Consider the following 19,739-nt stretch of genomic DNA (forward strand, 5'->3'; position numbering starts at 1 on the left):
CTAAAGTGACCTGGGCAGGGAGTCAGTGGGGGAAAAAGGGATAAAATCATCCCAAATCAGCAAATTCCTGGATGCTTCCTGGTTATTCATCCTGGTTGTTTTGTAGGGAGTGACTGGGGTCTCTAAACCTTGGGAAAAGTGACTGGAAACACTGAGACCTTCATTCCAGCCCCAAAATTCAGGTCCATGTCCTGAGATCTTTCCTTCTGTGAAGGATGGGGAAATCATGGAATGGTTTATGTTGGAAGACATCTTAAATACGTCTCGTTCCAATCCCCTGCAATGGGCAGGGACACCTTCCACTAGCCCAGGTGGCTCCAATATCCCAAAATCTCCCATCAATTCCCCCTGGAAAAGCTGCACCCAAGGGAAAAAACCCACGAGCCAAGGTGCACTCCCAACGTTCATCTTTATTAATTCCAGGTTCGGATGAGTGGGATACAGTTTTCCCTTCTAAATCTTGTTAAAAGCAGCAATATCCACGCTCTGCACCTGGAAGGGGACAAAAGCTGGAGTCATCCAGGTGTTCCCAGGAAAACACACCTGAGTTAACCCCCCTCCCACGGGTTCCAGGCCCTTCCCACATCCCATTCCAAGACTTACATAGTCCTCAAACTTGGTGATCTCCTCCTCCAGGATGTCTGTCCCGACTTTCTCGTCCTCCACCACGCACTGGATTTGGAGTTTCTTGATGCCGTATCCGACTGGGACCAGTTTGGAGGCTCCCCACACCAACCCGTCCATGTGGATGGAGCGGACACACTCCTCCATCTTGGCCATGTCGGTCTCATCGTCCCACTGGAAAAGTGGGAATTGGGAGCTTTTAGGGTTTTCCTGGAGATCGTCAGCAGCTCCAAGGGGTATCCAGGTGACACCTCTGGGAATGTCACAACTGATCCAAAGTGCCCTTTCTTGGCTGGAGAAGGCTCCAGAACACCTCAGAGCCCCTTCCAGTGCCTCAAGGAGATCCAAGAAAGCCGGAGAGGGACTTTGGACAAGGATGGAGTGACAGGACAAGGGGAAATGGTTTTAAACTGGAATAGGTTAAGATTAGATGGAATATTGGGAAGAAATTCCTCTCTGGGAGGATGGTGAGGCCCTGGAATGGAATTCCCAGAGAAACCGTGGCTGCCCCATCCCTGGAAGTGTTGAACTCCAGGTTGGAGCAACCTGGGATAGTGGAAAGTGACCCTGCCTATGGAATGAGATGGGATTTAAGGTCCCATCCAGCCAAACCCATTCCAGGCTTCCACAGCAACAAATCCCACCTCACTCCGAGCCCTTGTTTGGAATTCCACAGGCACCGCCACCACCCACTTGGACCAGAAAGGATTCCCAGCCCCACTCCTGGAGCTCCCAAATTCCAAAGGCCACTCACTGGCTTCACATCCAGCAGGATGGAAGACTTGGCGATGAGTCCCGGCTTCTTGGCCTTCTTCTCCGCGTACTGCCGGAGCCGCTCTTCCCGGACTTTGGCAGCTTCCTGGTCTTCCTCCTCATCATCGCTCCCAAAAAGGTCAATGTCATCATCCTCATCCTCCTCGGCAGCAGCCGGCTCGGCTTTCTTGGCCGGGAGCTCCACTTTTTTGGAGGGAACGCTGAACGGTTCCACTTTCTTCACCAAATCCGAGTTTTTTAAGGGGAAAAAGAGGGAAAAGATTAACGTGGAGTTGGAGCAGAGCAGCCAAAAAAAGCTCAGGAATGGGAATCTCTACTGCTCAGGACATGCTGTGGGATTTATATGGATTTTGTGGACGTTTGTCTGCATGGATCTTTGGTTATAATTCCTAGAGAAAAATTCCAGCATTTTTCCAAGGCTCACCTGGGTTGGAGGAACAGATGAGGGCTGGTGGGAAGTTGAGGATTTCTCCAGAGCGTTCAGGCGGCTTTCCAGCTTGAAAATGGCCATCTGGAGGTCTGCAACAACTGGGAAAAGGAGGGGGAAAAACAGGAAAAATGACCTTCAATTCCCAGTTGCATGTCAGGTCTCCTGCCAGGACAAGGAATTCTCCCACTCACCACTGCGGAGGTTCTGGTTTTCCACTTCCAGGTGGGAAATTCGGGACAGGAGCTCATTTTGGTCACCAGCAGCTCCAGAGGAGGTTGTGCTTGCACTCTGCAACGAGGAAAACCAGGATGAAGTTGAGTTGTTCCCCCTCCTCCTGAAAAACCCATGAAGCAAAGCAGAGTCGTGTCTCCAGGGAAGAGAGGAAGTTCAGGAGCTGAACTAAAACCAAGGATGTTTTCTCTAAATTATGACAGAAACTAATGGAGCAGCTCTGTAAAATGAAGCATGGACTAAATCCCAAGGAATTTCAGCTGGCACCAAGGAGCAAAGGATAAAATCACTTTTCCCACTCTCAGATCCCAAAATGCCACTAAAACCACGTAACATTTATATAAAATTTCACACCAAGCCCCTTAAAAATCTTGGGAGTCCCTTGGTCTCTTCTCCCAACCCACTGAGGGACAGCAATGACCTGCCAAAGGTAACACTGGGAAAGCTGGAAAGATCCCAGGAATTTTACACTCCCACCTTCCCCAGCCCAGCCTTTAATTCCTAACAATTTCAATCTGCTTTAGCACATCCACATATCCTGAGGGAGTAATTATTCCAACTCTGGTTTCAATGGATTTTTTTGACAGCAAAAAAAAAAAAAAAGAGCTTTTTCTTTTCTTTTCTTTTTTTAATGCTAAGGAGGTTTCTTATCCATCAATTCCAGGCAACAAAGGGAAAGAAAATAACAGGATTTGCCCTTGAATTGTCATTTCTAAGTGAAGAGAGAATAATTTATTCTCTTTTATTCCAGTGTGGAATCTCGGCAGTCACATAAAAAGGAAAGAGGGAAAAGCAGGGATAAGATGAAGAATACAAGGCACAAGGAAAGGTCTGAATCACGGAATGGTTTAGGTTGGGATTTTAAGGATCATCCAGACAATGTCCTGCTACCCCGAGCTGTTCCAAGCCCTGTCCAACCTGGCCTTGGACAGTTCCAGGGATGAGGCTGGGAAATATCAAAGGGGCAGGAAAAAATTCCATCTCCGATGCCTCAGCTGTGGATTCAGGCTCAGGAAGGTGAGTGCAGATCCCTGGACACGGAGCTGGGATGAGATCCCATTATCCAGGTTTATCCCAGCGCCAAAGGACAAACCCTGAGGAAGGAGAACTTGCTCCATCCTCGTCCCACCAAATCCTCTCCCGTTTTTCCACAGGCTCCATCCATGCAGGGCTCACTTACAGTGGAGCGTCCCGACTGTTTCTTGGGACGGGCACAAGGAGCTTCCTTGCTCCGAGCAGGGGTCTTCTGCTGCAGGGTGGGAAAAAGTTTGGGAAGATGGGAAAAGGTTTCGCAATTCCAGAGGGAACTCAAGCGCAGGGAAGAGCCGCATGCAAGGGGAAGTTATAGAGCAGTGGGAAACAGCTTTGCACCGCAAACATTCCCCCAGGAATTCTGGGATCTTCTCCAGGAACACCTCAGTGTCTGCAGGGAGCTCGTGCAGCGCTGTGGGCTCATCACACCATGCCAGCCCTGATTCTCCAAGGGTGGAAATCATGGAATTACAGAGGTGGGAAAATCCCCCTGAGCCCGTTGAGTCCAACAGTTCCCCCAAGGCCACCGCTGAGCGCGTCCTGAAGTGCCACATCCACAGGGATGCTAAATCCCTCCAGGGATGTGGACTCCACCTCTGTGCCAGGGCTGGACAGCCCTTTCCATGAGGAATTTCCCTAATATTCCAGCTTAATTTCCCCTCTGGTGGTTTCCTCTCATCCTGTCATTCCCTGGGAGCAGACCCTGATTCCCACTTGCGAATCCTGTTGGGGATTTGTGGAAGTGAGGAGGTCCCCCCTGAACCTCCTTTTTTTTCCAGGCTGAGCCCTCCCCCAGCTCCCACAGCTGCTCCTGGTGCTCCAGACCCTTCCCAATCCATTCCCTTTCCTGGAAACATTCCTGCCCCTCAATGTCCTTTTTGTCACGAGGGCCCAAAACTGATCCCAGCGTTGGAGGTGCCCCAGCAGTGCCAGCACAGGGAGAGGAGACTTCTCTTCCCTGTCAACAATAATTCCTCAAAAATAAAAGAAAAAAATAGGGAAGAGCATGGGAAGAGCAAGGGATACCTGTCCCAAGCTGAAGCAATCAAGAGATCTTAACTGGAACCCATAACACAATGCAAGAGGCACAACCATGTCCCAGATCCTCAAAAATTATGGAAAAATTGCCTTTATGGGACTGTGAGATCTTCCCTGAGGAGAGGATGCTCCAGGCTTTGGGAATGTGGACACCATTCCTCCATTACAGCACACAAAAACCATCAACTCTTCCAACTTCCAGCTCCACACAAGCATCCGTGAATTTGATCAGGGATAAGAATTCAAAATTCCAAAGGTGGGGAGCTCCACGGCATCACTTCCCTCCCCTTCCTCTTCACTCTTGTATAAAGCCCTCAAACCCTTGATTTTCAAGCCATAATTTTTGTGCTGAGCCCACCTCAAAGCTGCAGCCCGTCTCAAATACTCTGGACAGCTGAAGTGCTTGGGAAAGCTGGAATTGTGCATAAACTTAATCATCCCAAGAAACCAAACGCCTGGCAATTATGAAGGGCACAAAACAGGACTTTGGAGGAACAGCTTGGTGTGTCAACATCTGTTATTCCCTGAAGTTTGAATCCCTAAAATACATTTTAAATATCAGAGACAATACAATTTTTTTCTCTCGTTCAGGTGGAATTTCCTGTTCTACATCCTGCTTTTCCTCCTAATCGAGGAACTCCAGACTCTCATCCTTATTCCAAGTGCTCATTCCTACATTTTATGACACAATCCCAGCCTGAAATTCCGAAATTCCCAGCAAAAAGGCACTAAACTCCCATTTTCCCACCTTTTCACAGCCAGCTCTTCCCTTGCCACATCCTAAGACCCGTGACAGTAACTCTGGAGGAAGGGAAGACAAAAATCCTGGATTTTTGCTCTTCCCACTTTTCTCTGGATCACACAGGGTAAATGTGGGGTTTGGGAATGCCAGGAAGAAGTTTAGGAATGTCCCAAAGTCCAGCCTGGTTATCCAACATTAACGATGATCCTTGAGGGATATTCCAACTATTTTTCAGCCATGCAGAAGATCCAACCCCTTTCCCAGGAACAAAAAATATCCAGCAATTTTTTACATCCAGCACTAATCCCCAAAAATGTCCCTAAACAATTTATATCCCAAAATCCCTGTCCTGGCTTTGGGCTGTTGCTTTACCAATCCCCTGTTACAGCACCTGGATGATCCAAACTTCTGGGATTCCCTCGCAAAAAAGCTCTTTAACAGGAGTCAGGAAAGAAATTCCTCATCTTTGGCAAAACACTCTGGAAGATGAGGATGAGTGATCACACTTTCAGGTGATTCGGGTTTAGATTCCCTGCCCCTTGCCCAATTCCAAAAGTTCTTCCCAAAGGAACTTTTAACCCTGTTTGGGATGGGGGTCTCCTTTAGCAATTTTTTTTTTTTTTAATAAAATGAGCCAGTTCAGGAAATTTTTTCCTTAAGCTGTTGACTGAAATCCTGATTCCTTATATTCATCCCAAATGTCTGGCTCCTTTCTGCTGGTGTAAGGAGGAATATGGAATATTCTCCTTGGGAAAGGGGGAATTCTATGTTATTCCCTGATACTGGACTGATCAAAGATAGAAACTGAGGATGCTTGGGAATTATGAGGCCTAATAATGGATGGATTCCTTTGGGATTCCCACTGCAGAGGCAGGAAATCAAGACACCTGGGCTGTATTCCATGGATTTTCCTTTCCCATGAAACCACTAATTAGTACTTTAACTTTCTCTAACAAAAATGAAGATTTTTTTTTTTCATGCTCTTGTCTGCACTCAGCACAAAAACACCTCCACAAAGTACATTCCTGAGCTCCTCCAGGATGCTCCAGCCTCAGAGCTTGTAGCCAAGCTGAATTCCCTGGATGCAACAGATGGAAAACACAACTTTTTTTTGGGTTTTGTCTTTTTTTTTGCACATCCTCTAAACTGGAAGCAAAACAGGGAAGAGAAGGTGGCAGCTCAGTGTATCCCAAAAAAGGGCCACACGCTCAGCGAGTTGGAACCTGTCAGTTAAGACCCATGGGAATATCCCACCAGGAAAAAAAAACAAAAAAAAAAAAAAAGGGAAGGAACCAATTTAGGGAATTCTTTTAACTCCAATCCAGTTTTGGCAGCACTGCGGGTGAGCAGCGCGAGGGGACGGGGCAGAGCTGGTGGCACACGGCGCCGCACACCTTGGTCTTCTCCTCTAGCTTCCAACCAAGAAGCCAAATGATCTATGGGATTAGAATTCCATAAAAAGAAAAAAAAAAATGGGATGCAGGCAGCCAGCTGGTGAGAGCTTGGGTACTCACTCCGGCCAGCGATTTCTGGATATTCTCCCTGGCTCTGGCAATGTCGCGGAGGATCGTGCTGGCTCCGTTCTCCTGCAAACAGCGCAGAAAGAACCAAGAGTTTCTTTTTTAAAAAAAAAGTATTAAAACATTGGGAAAAAAAAAATTCATCAGGGAAGTTACAAAAAAAGAACAATGAAAGGAAGGATGAGCGAGGGAATTGGGAGAATTGGGAATCGTCCTTTCCGTAATTCAGTGATTTTTGCTGTAAGGATTGGGGCTAAATCGGGCAATCCCTGGTCACGTGTCCAGAAGGATCATCCAGTCAAAGAGCTTTTAAATTCCCTATAATTACCCTGAAAAGTTTGGGATGCTGCCAGAAGGTTGGAGTGACTCCAGAACTCTTTAAACACCCAGCCTCCGGCAGGATTTTGCCATATTATTACCTGAGCAGGAAGTGACAACCCTGACTCTGCTCTACCCAGAGAGGTGGGACCCAGAACACCAGGAATTTTTTCCCTATGCTCCTGCTGCCCTGCCTCAGCCTGGATTTCAAGATTCCCTCCCTGGAAATTCCATCATCCAATTCCCTCCTTGCCTTTCCCAAACTGCAACCCCCACCAGCAAGATCCGAGATGTGAAATTCCCCACAAACCCCCAAATCCTGAGTTAAAACAGAAAATAAAGGACAAACAGCCTGGACACATCCAGGTGGGCTCCACTTCCTGCTACTTCCAAGGAGGTTTTAAGAATATTTTTCCATGGGGGAAGTGGCTGATAAACTCCTCCAAACATCCTTCAAACCACCTGTCCCAGGCTTCACTGGAAGCTCCTGATGTGCCTTGAAATAGTTGAACTGTTCCAAGAGGTTTTCACTCCAAAACCTACTTCCAGCACTCATCCAGAACTCCCAATTTTTTTTTATTCCCGGTCTCCCAGGTGCTGTGCCAGCACCTAAGCTAGGATGGGCAGCAGGAATAGCTGGAATGTGCCTAGAAATTATAATTTCAGCAAAAAGCTTCCCTGTGATCACTTGGAAAGAGGCACTGAACACTCAGCATTCCAAAGGCACAAGCAGTTAGGAGCAGGAAGAGGTTAGGAAAGCTCTGAACCTTGGAATAGGAATAATTCTGGGATAATATTAAAGCTGGAAATATTTCAGCTCAGCAGGATCATGCTTCCCCCTCCACCTTCCCCTCCCCGACTCACCGGTGCCACGAACAGAATCTTCCACTGGAACACCTGGAATATTTCCAGGAGCACAAACAGAGGGATAAAAAAAATCCTCCCCCCCAAAAAAATCCTTGCAGCTGTGGTGTTTCCATTCAAACTTTAGGTTTGTATTCCCTTGGAATATCCCAAAGGACTGCTTCAAAATGGAGGCAAAGCAGCATTTTCCCCAGATGAACGGGGGCAGGGATGCTCTTTGCCAATAAAATTGGGGATTTCCAGCTCAAACTGTGCCTCCACAGATCCCAGCAGCCTGGAAAAATTAAGGATTAACTGCTGGAAGCTGGGACTAGTTCACCTGTTAGAAGGGCACCTGATCTCCCAGTTCCTTGGGATCAAATCCTTCAGATTCCACAGAAAACAGTGGGGAAAAAAAAACCCAAATGGGTCTTAAACAGCTTAGAGAGCTCCAGGAAGACTTGGGGTAAAAATGGCACAGAGAGTGGAAATCCCACAAATATCCAGGTAGATTACGTCCTTTGACTTACTCTGGAATTCCTGGGATTGGGAATTACCTGCTGGCGGGAGGGGGCACCCATGGGGCCGTTCATCTGCTCGTAGAACCTTCGCTCGGCGTCGTCGTACTTGAACTTCTCAAACCAGATCTTGTCGTGCAGGAAGTAATCCACAGCCATTTTCCTGGGAAAAGGAAGGGGGAAAACATCCACAAAAAGTGAATTCCTGCAAGGATTGAAGGTTACCAGCTCGTCGGGAGCAGTTTCTGTGCCTGCAGCTCGGCTTGGCTGCGGATTTAAGTATCCAGGATCCTCTTAAAAAAGCAGGACAGATTAATCACCCACCTGCCTGACCTGGGTGTGGAGTGGGGATGGGATGAATCAGCTGATCCAGACTTTATTCCACAAAAAAAAAAATCCAAACCACCAGGATTTTCTAGTTCATGCTGAGGAAAATGTCTTGAGTAGGAGAATGAAAAGGGAATTGAAATAATGGAATGGTTTGAGTGGGAAAAGATCATAAAAGATCCCTTAGTTCCAACTCCCTGCCATGGGACACCTTCCACTATCCCAGGTTGCTCCAAGCCTCATCCAACTTTTCCCTGGATAATTCAAGGGATGGGACATCCACAAATTCACCGGGAAATCTTGATTAAAAAAAAATCTGCAACACTTGGAGGGGACAGACCTGGCACTACATGGAAAAACAGGAAAAAATACCCCAAACCCTGCTGGGAAATGGGGGGTTTTTATGGAGCAGCTTCCAAAGGTGGGTTGAATTCTGAATTTGAAGGGAAACAGAGCCCTCAAAAAAAGAGGAAAGGAGGAAGTGCCCTGAATTCCAGCAAGGGACAGGGAGAGAGCCAGCAGAAGTTTGAGGAGGTGGAGAGCAGCACAAGAAAACCACAACTGGAGCAGGCCCCACAAAGCCTCTCCTCGCCATCCCGAATCCCATAGTTTTCCATGAAACACTTCCAGGGAAGCCAGAGATGGTTTTCCTGAAATCAAATCCCTCCTTATCTCATTTACCCACTTGGAAGAGACCGGGGGCCACCAGACACAGGAGCTGCAGCAAAACCACTTTCCGTACCTAAATCTCCAGGAGCTGCTAGAATTCCAACCAGGATCATTCACAGAAAATCCCAAACGCAGACAAAATTTATCCCACGTTTTTACAGAAACATGTGGATTTTCCCAAATATCCAGTTATGACCAACTAAAAAGGAAAGGATCCCAAACAGGACCAGGTGAAAGGTATCTGACCCTAAATCCCTTGACACAAAGATCCTAAAAGTTTTCCAACAAATCCCAACAAAATTCGGGGATCAGAAGTGTCAGAAATAAGGACTGATACTCCAAGAGCCTTTTTTTTCCCAGGAATATCCATCTCTACCTTAGCTCTGCCTTTGGAGAAGATCCAAGGGCATTCCAAAAATTACCAGACTGGATGTAAACCCCCTCAAAAAACCAAACTACAGCACATACTCCCACCAGAGTGATTCCCTAGATTGTATTCCAGTCATTTCCAAACCTTCTTCAAGCTGGATCCTGGTTACGATGTTGATTTTCATATGGAATGAGAGGATGGAAAGGAGGATGGTGATGTATCCATGCAAAAAGGGGGATAATGAGCTCACTTCCCAGCCCTGCCTTTAAACATTCCACCTCCAACTCCACACAAACACAGCCTTTATCCACCAGAATTCCTCAGGAGAAGGGGAATTCCTTGAAGGATTTTTTCCCCCTGCTCCCTGCCCACCAGGATCATCTCCAAGTCCACCCAGTCTTCTCCACATGCAAATTCCTTCTGGCTCCATCCCGACCCGGCTGGGTTTTTTTTTTTTTTTTTGCATGGGTGTTACCCCCAAAGAAACTTCTCCTACTTCATTTCCGGAGCGGGAATGCTCGGAGCAGCTGGATGAGAAGGATTTCCTGCAGCAGATTCCTGGATCCCTGTTTTCTCTGCTGCTCTGGCCGCTTCCAGGGCAAAATATCGGGATTCAGCCCTGTCGTAGGTCACTTTATTCAGCCACACGGATTCGCTGTCCTTGTGCAGGAAAAAGCAGGTGGGATTTTCCTTGGGAATATCGGGGAGCTCAGGGTTGGTGGCGGCGATTCCCGTTTGCTTCCCAGGGTTGTGGTTCTCGGATGCTTCCGGGCAGCCGCGTTGCTGCTGCTGGGTTTTATCCGAGGGGTGCCCGTCCAACATCTTCTCGTAAAAATTCTTCTCGGCGTCATCGTAGAGAGGCTTTTCCAGCCACACCTCGGATGCCAGAACTTCCCAGTTGGAAATCTGCGGCTTCCCGTTGACCGTCTGCTGGTCGGAGCCGGGCAAACTGGGAACGGAGGCCACGGGAGGGTTGGGAATGCCGGGAGCCAAGCCTGGCGTGGCGGGAGTGGGCAAGGCCGTGCCGTAGCCCTCGTCCGGCGTTCCCAGCCTGGAATTCGCCCACACGGATGGGATGGCCAGGGCGTTGGGAGGAAGGAAAAACTGGGATTTCTCCATGAACGCCCTCTCGGCCTTGTCGAAGTCAAACTTGTTGATCCAAACCCCTTGGACAACGTGGTGACAGGCAGCCAAGTTCCCGTGGGAACACGCCGGGAGCATCCTCGCCTTGGGAATATCTTGGCTGGATTTCGACCTGGCCACGGCAGGAGATTCCTGAGCCGTTTTTCCAGTCTCGGGTGATTCCCAACTCTGGGAACCCGCCAATTTTATCCTGTAGGCGTTCTCGGCGCGGTCGTACAAGGGCTTGTCAAACCACACGTGCTCCGCCGACATTCCCGCCAGGATGGCCTCCAGCTTGGAATCCTGGGCTTTGGGTTTCGGGGAGCGCTTCCGTTTCCGCTGTTTTTTGCCATTCCTGGGTTTTTTCGGGTCCCCCTTGAACTCCCCCTCGATGGAATCCTCGTGGCAGATCCCGTTGACGGCCTCGGGCTCCGGCGCTTCCCGCTCGGCTTCGTCGTTCCGGTGCTTTTCCAGCCAAACTTTGTCCACGGAGCAGGGATTTTTCCGTGTCCTCATCTTCCCGAAAATAAACGGGCAGCATGGAGAGATAAGCACAACAAATGTAGCGGCAGCAGAGCAAAGCAAGGACATGCAGGAGATGTTTTTATCCGTTAACATTCCCAGGGAAAAAAGCGCGAATATTCCATTTATTTCTCCCTTTTTGGGATAAGTTTGAATTCCAAGGAATTCAACGTGGCCAAAACCGCCTTCCTCCTAAAATATTCCTGCCAAGAATTCCCCCCTTTATTTTAAGGCAGGAAAAAACCCACAGGATTTATTCAAACTGTTGGGAATTATAGGATATTATTCCAAGTTAGTGGATTAGTAATTAATTCTTTGTTATTTATTCCAAATTAGGCAAAATTTTGGGAAAACTGCCTCCAATTTTTGAGGTTTTGGAGGTTGTCGTTTACTCCTGATTGGGCTTCCATACCAAAAGGCAGCTGCTGAAAAACTGGGATTGAATTTTGGGATATAATCCCAAGTTATTGACAAATTAAATTTGTCCAGGAGCTGGAAATCTCGTGATTAATTCAATAATTAATAAAAACTGACCTGTGGCAGATTGCCAAATAAAATTCCCAGACAGGTGAAATATCCTCCAAAGTTTGTAATTCCAATAATTCCTGGAAGATTTTGGAAGCCTCAAGTCCAAGGCATAACTTGAAAATTCAATTTAACTTTCAACTGTCATTTAAATTTAATTTAAAATTCATTGATTTGAATTTAAATTTTATTTAAAATTTACACATAAATGCTTTTTTTTGGGTCTTAAAATTTCCATTTAAATTTATATATTCATAAATTAAAGTCTTACTGTTAAAGATTTAAATTGATAAGAGTTTAAAATATTAAACAGATTCCAATTAGACAAATTATTAGAAATGGCAAAAAGGGATTTTTCTTTTTTTATCCCAGGAGTTGAGAAACTTTGATACAGCTAAAAATGCTTAAAAATTGAGATTTCAGTTCAGAATTTAAAGAAAAACTTTAAAATTAAAGCTTATTGAATTTATTTTATGGAGCAATAAATTCATGTTAGGACCTTTACACAGCAATAAATTTATTATAATAAATAATGAATAAAAAAAAATTTTGTGGGGTTTTGCACAAAAAAAAATTCTACAATTGATTTCTTTTTAAATTAAATTTAAAGTTTGAATTTTAAAAATAAATAAAAAAAGAAATTTAATAATGGGGGAAAAATATTTTTGAAAAGTGATTTTCCTCCACTTTTTAAGCAGCTCCAAGCCCTTGGAATTGCAGCCCTCATGGATGAGGTGAATTATGGAGCAGGAATTCCATCCCAAGGAACTCCCAGGAGATTCCCTCCCATTGACAGAGCTGAAATTAATTTTAAAAAAACTCTTTAAAATTAATTATTCCCAAGAAAACGCTGCAGGAATTTGTCTAAATAAATATCCCACTGGTGCTGAAATTCCTGGATTTTCCAGAATTCCCAAAAAAAAGCCCACACAACAATTAGAAGGTACTTACTTTTTTTGCTCCTATGACAGCATTGAAAAAAAAAACACAGGATAAATTTAGAGAAAAATTCCAATTTCTATGGATGCAGCAGCTCCTCAGACAAATATTTCAATTAATAATTAATGGGTTAATTAATTAACATATTTAATGAAGTTTGGAGCAGATTAACTTTTCAGAACTCCACGAAGTTTGTGAACCAACACCACAGAAAATTAGTTTATTTTCGTTTTAATAACAAGGAAAGGAACATTATTGTGATGTTATCCAAAAGGAATTTTCCCATCCCAGCAGCCTGAGAATTCCCAACCTGCCATCCCAATCCTGGCACGTGTTGATGGAATTCAGGATCCCAATTTTTGGGTGATTCCAAACATTCCTGCAGCACCGTTTTGCTTCCATGAGCAGCCAAACCTTATGTTCAGTCCTGAAAAACCCCAAATTTCCAAGGAAATTTAGCTTCTAAACAGGGAAAAATTGGGAAAAAAAAAAAAAGTAATTTCTTCTCTGGGTCCAGCAGTTTTCCTGGAAGAACCTGGGAAAAAGGAATTTTAATCACACAAACCACCACCTTTTAACATTTTCCACTCAAAACTGCCATTTTTACCTCCACAAAGTTTTAGGATTAGGAACCACGCTGCGACATTGGGAATGTTCTCCACTGGGAAAAGTCACAGCCCAGAAATTCAGGATGAGTTCAAAGCCATCAGGGAAATCAAAATCAATCAAAACACTAACACTTACATCTAATATTTTATTAATTTAAAACTAGATTTTCTGCTGGTTTCAGTCCCTAAAATCGGCTCTTCCTAAATTCCTGCTGGTTTCATTCCCTAAAATTGGCTCTTCCTAAATTCCTGCTGGTTTCATTCCCTAAAATCGGCTCTTCCTAAATTCCTGCTGGTTTCATTCCCTAAAATTGGCTCTTCCTAAATTCCTGCTGGTTTCAGTCCCTAAAATTGGTTCTTCCTAAATTCCTGCTGGTTTCATTCCCTAAAATTGGCTCTTCCCAAAGGCAGACCCTTATCATCACCTTTGCTACGAGACAAAGCTCCACGTTCCAGGAAAACGCCGCGATTCCCATCCCTGATCACCTAAAAACCTTCCTGCTCCAAGCTGAAAATTCCTGATGAGACAAATCATGGATACGGGAAATTAGCAGAAGGGAAAGACTTGGGAAGCGTCACCTTCAGGAGAAACAGAGGGAAAAAAAAATAAAGAGTTGGGAATGAGCAGCTCAGGTGGGGAAAAAATCCTCCCTGAAGGTCAGGGAGAAATGGGACACACCTGGAAAATGGAAAGAATTCCAGCAAAACAGCTCGGAAAAGGGAATTTCTCATCCCTAAGGACTGTGATTATCAGGATCCAAATCAATCCCAAATCATCTCTGACCTGGATGCGACAGAACAAATCCACACGGGATTTCTGGGAACGCCGACGCGGCAGCCTCAGCAAGTTTAGTCAGGGATGTAATCCTTCAAAAACCCCATGGAGCACAACAGCAGCCTCTGCCCATTCCCAAAATAGTTTGGAAATGGATCCCTCCCCTCCTCAGCACCGAGATCAAAAAAACAGGGAGAGGACAAACCCCACCAAGGTGACGGAAATTTGGGAACAGCAGCACGAGGAGAGAGGGACAGGTGAGATAAGCAGAGCCCAGGTGCACCTAGAGTTGATTTTCCAGGTTTCCCAGCTCCAGGATAAGTTTGGAAAGGCAGCCAAGGGGGTTGGGATATGATGATGGATCAGCTGCTCCGTGCCAGGACACGGCAGCAGCTCCAGTTTCCCTTTGCAGCAAGTGACTGGACAAAAAAAATCCCAGGAATTGGGGGAGGAGCAGATCCTCAAGGCACCTGGGGAAGTGTAGGATCCCAAAATTCCCTTCCTCGCCGGGGCAGGAATAATCATTGATCCCTTTCCCCACCACCCCCAGTCCAGACTTGAAGAGGCGAGGCTTTAATACACCAGGAACATTCCCAAAAAACAGAGAATAGGTCCCCACAATCTGCGGAAAACCACAAAGGTTTAGGGAGACCCCCAGCATGAGCCCACTCACCCCTTACCTGTAACAGAGAGTTCCTAAATCCTGGGAAAGGAAAAGGACCACAAGGACATGGAGAATCCTAAAATCCCCCCTTCCCTGTGCCTGGCAAAGGGAAAGGGATCTCCCAGATATTGAGGGGGTCTCCCACATCCTCTTTTTTGGGGTGTGAGGGGAGGAGAGACCCCACAGGGAATGTGGAGGGGGCTTCCACATGCCCCTTCCCAGAACTATTAAGGGAAAAGGAACACAAAACATTGGGAGTGGGGAGCGACATCACAATATTCCCTGGGATTTTGAGTGAGGAAAGTAATCCCAAGAAACAAGGGCATCCCCAAATCCTTTCCATCAGGACTCTTAGGGACTCCCATGACCCCCTTTCCAGACCTACTAAGGGAAAAGGGACCGAAAACATGGGGAAAGGGAGGTCACCCCAGTATTCCATAGGACTCTAGGCATGGAAAAATTATCCCAAAAGCCAAGAGCACCCCAAATCCTCTCCCTCAGGACTCTGGGGGAATGGAATAGACCTTAAAGACAATGGGAGAACCCCCTTAAAGTCCCTTTTCTGAGAATTTAACAGGGCGAGAGACCCCAACATCCAAGGAAGGGCCCCCAAAACTCCCCTCTTCCCACCACTGTGAGGGAAAAAGACCCATTCCCTATGAGGATACCCCCAAATCCCTCTTTCCGCAGGAAAAGTGCGCTAAAGAGAACAGAAGGGGTGACAACAACCTCCTTCTTGGGAATTCTAAGATGACAAAGGAACCCTACACACTCTAAAGGGCCCCCTAAGCCCCTTCCCCCCACATTTCATGAGGGGCCCCCCCACCTCCCGCCTTAGAGGAATAAAGGGCGTACCGGAGACCCCCAAAACTCCCACTACCGAGGCTCAGGGAGGGGGATAAAGGACCCTAACTGAGGGTATAATGCTTCCTAGGGGCTGGAAACCAGGACTCACCGGCAGCTTTGACCCCCTTAAGGCCCTTCCGCTCCCTTCGGCCGCCGCCGGGATAGAGAGGGGCGGCGTGCGCCGCGCGGAGGGTTATGGGGGAGGCGCGTACCACACGTGGCACGCGGGGGGGGGTGACGAAGGGGGTGCGCTGCGAGGAGACAGCGTGTCACAGGCACACCGAGGGGTCTGTCCCCCTCACAATAAAAGAGACATGTGGAACATTACGGGGAGGGAGGAAGCGGGATGCGCGAAGCGTCCCTCTGTAACTATTGGGATGAGCTTCCCCCCCTTTTCCTTGCCAAGTTGGATTCGTCCTTGCACCTCCGCTAGCGCCCGTGGGTTGTACCACTTTGCGAAAAGGGAGATGTGACACCTCGCTGCTTCCCCCACTTTGCTTCCCTGCCTCCCCCAGGATGATCCCCTATATTTCACGGGGGGAGTTACGAGGAGGAGGAGGAGGAGGAACTTCGCGCTGTGCGTGCGGCGCGTTGTCTCCCTCCGCGCACTTCTTCTCCCTCCCGTGAAAGCCAAGTGGAACAGCTCAAGGGGGAAAGCGACGTGAGGGGAAGGAGCCGCGGAGCGGCGCGATTCCCCCTTTTCGCAAAGTGGTACAACCCACAGGCGCTGGCGGAGATAAGAGGAAGAATCCAAGTTGGCGATGAAAGGGGGGTGAGGGGAGCGGCGCAACTTAGTGGCTGTGGTGGGGTGCGCGCATGCGGGGGACCGGAGCGGAGACAAAGGCGCCGCCGCGCCCCCCCCACCCCATCCCCGCATTCCTCCCCGGTTATAACGCGCCCCCCATTCCCATGGACGCGGGGGTCGCTCCATGCCCGCGGGGGAGCCGGAGGAGGGCGGGGGAATGGCGGGAGGGCGGCGGGCAGGAGGAGGAGGAGGTGGAGGCAGCAGCGCATCACCCGGGGGGGTGTCGGTGAAGATGTCGCTTCGCCGCGCCTACTCCATCAAGGACAAGCTCCAGGCCATCGAGAGGGTGAAGAAGGGCGAGCGCCAGGCGTCGGTGTGCCGGGCTTTCGGGGTGCCGGGGGGCACGCTCCGAGGCTGGCTGAAGGACGAGGCGAAGCTCCGCTGGTTCCTGGAGCAGCTCGGCGGCGAGGTGGGCACGCAGCGCAAGAAGATGCGCTTGGCCAACGAGGAGGAGATCGACCGCGCCGTCTACGCCTGGTTCCTCGCCCTGCGCCAGCACGGCGTGCCGCTCTCCGGACCCCTCATCCAGGCGCAGGCGGAAGCCTTCGCCCGGCAGATCTACGGGCCCGAATGCACCTTCAAGGCGAGCCACGGCTGGTTCTGGCGCTGGCAGAAGCGCCACGGCATCTCCAGCCAGCGCATCTACGGCGAGGGCGGCCTCCCCGCCGAGCCCGAGCGCGCCCCGGCCGCCCGCGCCGAGGTCCTGCCCGATGCCGGCGGCTACGGGGATGAGCAGATCTACAACGCCAACATCACCAGGCTCTTCTGGAAGCTTCTCCCCGGTGCTGGAATCACGGCGAGGCGTCCGGCCCGTGGCGAGCGCGTCACGGTGCTGCTGGCCGCCAACTTGACCGGCTCCCACAAACTCAAGCCCTTGGTGGTCGGGGGTCTCCGCGATCCCGCCAGCCTCCGGCATCACAACCAGGAGAAATTCCCGGCTTGCTACCGCTACAGCCCCGAGGCCCGGCTGGCGCCGGCGCTTCTGCGGGCTTGGTTCTTTGAGGACTTCGTGCCGGGGGTCAAGCGGTACCTGCGGCGGAGCTGCCTGCAGCAGAAGGCCGTGCTGCTGCTCAGCTCCGCTCCATCCCGCTCTGGATTGGGGGCTGAGGATTCTCCACCGCTCCAGACTCCGGATGGGTCCATCCGGGCGCTGTTCCTCTCCAAGGGTCCCTCCGGGAGCGGCTTGGCCGGGGCAGGAGGCCGGATCCCGGCGCCGCTGGAGCAAGGGGTGGTGTCGGCCTTCAAGCAGCTCTACAAGCGGGAATTGCTGCGCTTGGCCGTGTCCTGCGGCGGCCCCGGCAGCCCCGCGGACTTCGTGCGCTCCTTCCTCCTCAAGGACATGTTGTACCTGGCTGGCCTCTCCTGGGATCTCATCCCGCCCGGATCCATCGAGAAGTGCTGGCTGCTGGGGCTGCGCGCCGCCTTCGAGCCCCAGCCCGGCGAGGAAGAGCACGGGGACACGCCGGGAGGGGAGGAAGGCGCAGGGGACAGCAAGGTCTTCAGTGACCTGACCCACCTGGCCGCCTTGGCCTTCAAGCGCTTGGCTCCCGAGGAAGTGTCCGACTGGTTGCACTTGGATGACGCAGCTCCAGGTGCGGAGGACGACGACGATGGCGAGGAGGACGCCGAGGAGGAAGGCACCGAGGGCTGCGGGGCGGAGGAGGATGAGGAGGAGGAAGCCGCTGGTGGCAAAAGGGGTGGGGAAGGAGGGGATCCTTTGCTGCCCACGGCTCGGGAAGCCATCCAGGGTCTGGAGACGGCGCTGCGCTGGCTGGAGGGACAGGACCCCCGGGAAGTGGGGCCGCTGAAGCTGGTGCAGCTCCGCTCCCTCATCTCCATGGCCCAGCGGCTGCGCCGTGGCCGCAGCCCCCAATCCTAAGGCAAGGGCAGCTGCCACTTTTTGGCTACCAACCCCCCCCGGTTGGCCACAGAGCTGGGGACACCCCGGTTGTCCCAGGGGGATGGCAGTGGAGGTGCCACTTGCCCCTCTGTGACCGTGACTCCCTGGGGATCAGGAAGCCCAGATGCCTGTGGGTCGCAGCTCAGGGGATTTTTGTGCAACAACTCGAATTCCTGGGTTGTTCATTACCTAAATATATTTAGGAGGTGCTATTTTTTACATCCCTTGTGGCCCCTGGTCACTGGCACTGCCAGAAAGGGGGTGGATGCTCCCCCCAAATCGCCCAGTTCCCCCAATTCCATGGGGAGACGGGGTGAGGGAAGGACCTGCTCAGTGTCCATGGGATAATGGGGGGATGTTACACTGGAAAAATCCCCAAATCCCAGAGCAGGGTTGAGGTGGGCACAGCCAGGTGGACATGGGCCACTCCTGAGGTGCTGCAGGGGAAATATTCCACCTTGGAAGAGGCTGGCGATGCTCTTCCCACTGCCAAAACAGCATCCTGTTAAACCAGGATGGTTTGGGGCTGGTTTAAGATAATTTCCTTCAGGCGCTGGACTGGGAAAGGGACACTTGGGCGGCATCCATGAGAGAGAGTCACCTCCATCATTCCCATCACAGCTGGGAACACCTGGACCACGGAGACCTGCTGAACCAGGTGCCATCATCCGAGCATCCTCGTGGAGCTGAAGGCTCCAGGGATGGGGGTTGAGGTGTTCCTCACGGGGTCTATGGGGTGGCCAGGGCTGGAGGACACATCTGGGTGAGTTGAGGTTGGAGCAGGGAGGGCTTCTGGCACTGTCTTGGAATACTGGAGGCATCTGATAGGAATTTAGCAGCTCCTGGCCTGATTTGGATGAAATTTTAGGGTGTTTAGCTGAATTTCTGGAAGAGGGGAATGAAATTAACTCCTCAGTGCTGCTGTGCCCCATGTCAGCGGGCGGGTGGGGGTTTTTACTGGTCGGTTCTTTGTCTCCTCGCTGCAGAGTTTATGGAAATTAAATGGATTTTTATTCCCACGTGGAGGTTGTCATCTGTGAACTGTCACGTGGAGCCGTCCCAGAGGGATTTGGGGTGGCACCAGGGGGGGATCTTCATGGGGTTGTGTCCTCTCAGTGTGGCCTTCTCCATGCCAATGGGGTGTAATCATATGAAATCATGTTTCTGTTTATTTTTATCATCTTTTGCACCAGAATCACCCCATGGAAAGATTCTGGAGCTTGGGACGCAGCTCGTTTCAAACAGGAATTTGCGAATGAAAGAAAGTTTCAGTTGTGTGACAAAAATGTTGCAAAGATCAGCAGAAGGTGCCGGGCCGGAAGTCTTTGAACTGGTTTGGAGGGGTGAGAATATAAAATTAAGGAACTGTTTGGGTTGGAGGGGACCTGCAAGGCCATCAAATTCCAAACCTCTGCTGTGGTCAGGGACACCTTACGTTATCCCAGATTGGTGCAAGTTCAGTCCAGCCAGGCCTTGGACACTTCCAGGGATGGGGCAGCCACAGCTTCTCTGGGAATTCCATTCCAGTTCCTCATCCTCCCAGGGAGGAATTCCTTCCTAATATCCCATCTATCCCTGTCCTCTGGCAGTGGGAAGC

At 49.7% G+C, this 19,739-nt stretch overlaps 2 protein-coding genes across 7 annotated transcripts; one reads left to right on the top strand and one right to left on the bottom strand.

The window, feature by feature from the left end:
• Positions 1 to 390: 390 nt before the first annotated feature.
• On the bottom strand, positions 391 to 15,653 carry EEF1D (eukaryotic translation elongation factor 1 delta). 6 transcript variants are annotated; one of them, XM_038129033.1, is made up of 11 exons: positions 15,547 to 15,634; positions 12,557 to 12,567; positions 9,933 to 11,074; positions 8,110 to 8,233; positions 6,386 to 6,457; positions 3,240 to 3,308; positions 2,020 to 2,116; positions 1,823 to 1,926; positions 1,379 to 1,615; positions 604 to 798; positions 391 to 492 (listed from the first exon to the last, which is right to left on the bottom strand). In XM_038129033.1, exons 3-11 carry the CDS (start codon positions 11,072 to 11,074, stop codon positions 454 to 456), a joined length of 2,079 nt encoding a protein of 692 aa, XP_037984961.1. In that variant the 5' UTR covers positions 12,557 to 12,567; positions 15,547 to 15,634; the 3' UTR covers positions 391 to 453. The 6 variants fall into 6 exon arrangements, with proteins under 6 accessions (XP_037984961.1, XP_037984962.1, XP_037984959.1 ...); XM_038129034.1 differs by lacking the exons at positions 3,240 to 3,308; positions 9,933 to 11,074; positions 12,557 to 12,567 and having other exon boundaries at positions 15,547 to 15,653; XM_038129031.1 differs by lacking the exons at positions 6,386 to 6,457; positions 12,557 to 12,567; positions 15,547 to 15,634.
• Positions 15,654 to 15,914: 261 nt separating this feature from the next.
• TIGD5 (tigger transposable element derived 5) lies at positions 15,915 to 19,161 on the top strand. Its single transcript, XM_038129541.1, has one exon. The coding sequence runs from the start codon at positions 16,367 to 16,369 to the stop codon at positions 18,119 to 18,121; it is 1,755 nt and encodes a 584-aa protein (XP_037985469.1). The 5' UTR covers positions 15,915 to 16,366; the 3' UTR covers positions 18,122 to 19,161.
• Positions 19,162 to 19,739: the final 578 nt, after the last annotated feature.

Source organism: Motacilla alba, chromosome 2 (genome assembly GCF_015832195.1).
Source record: "Motacilla alba alba isolate MOTALB_02 chromosome 2, Motacilla_alba_V1.0_pri, whole genome shotgun sequence".
Taxonomy (NCBI): domain Eukaryota; kingdom Metazoa; phylum Chordata; class Aves; order Passeriformes; family Motacillidae; genus Motacilla; species Motacilla alba.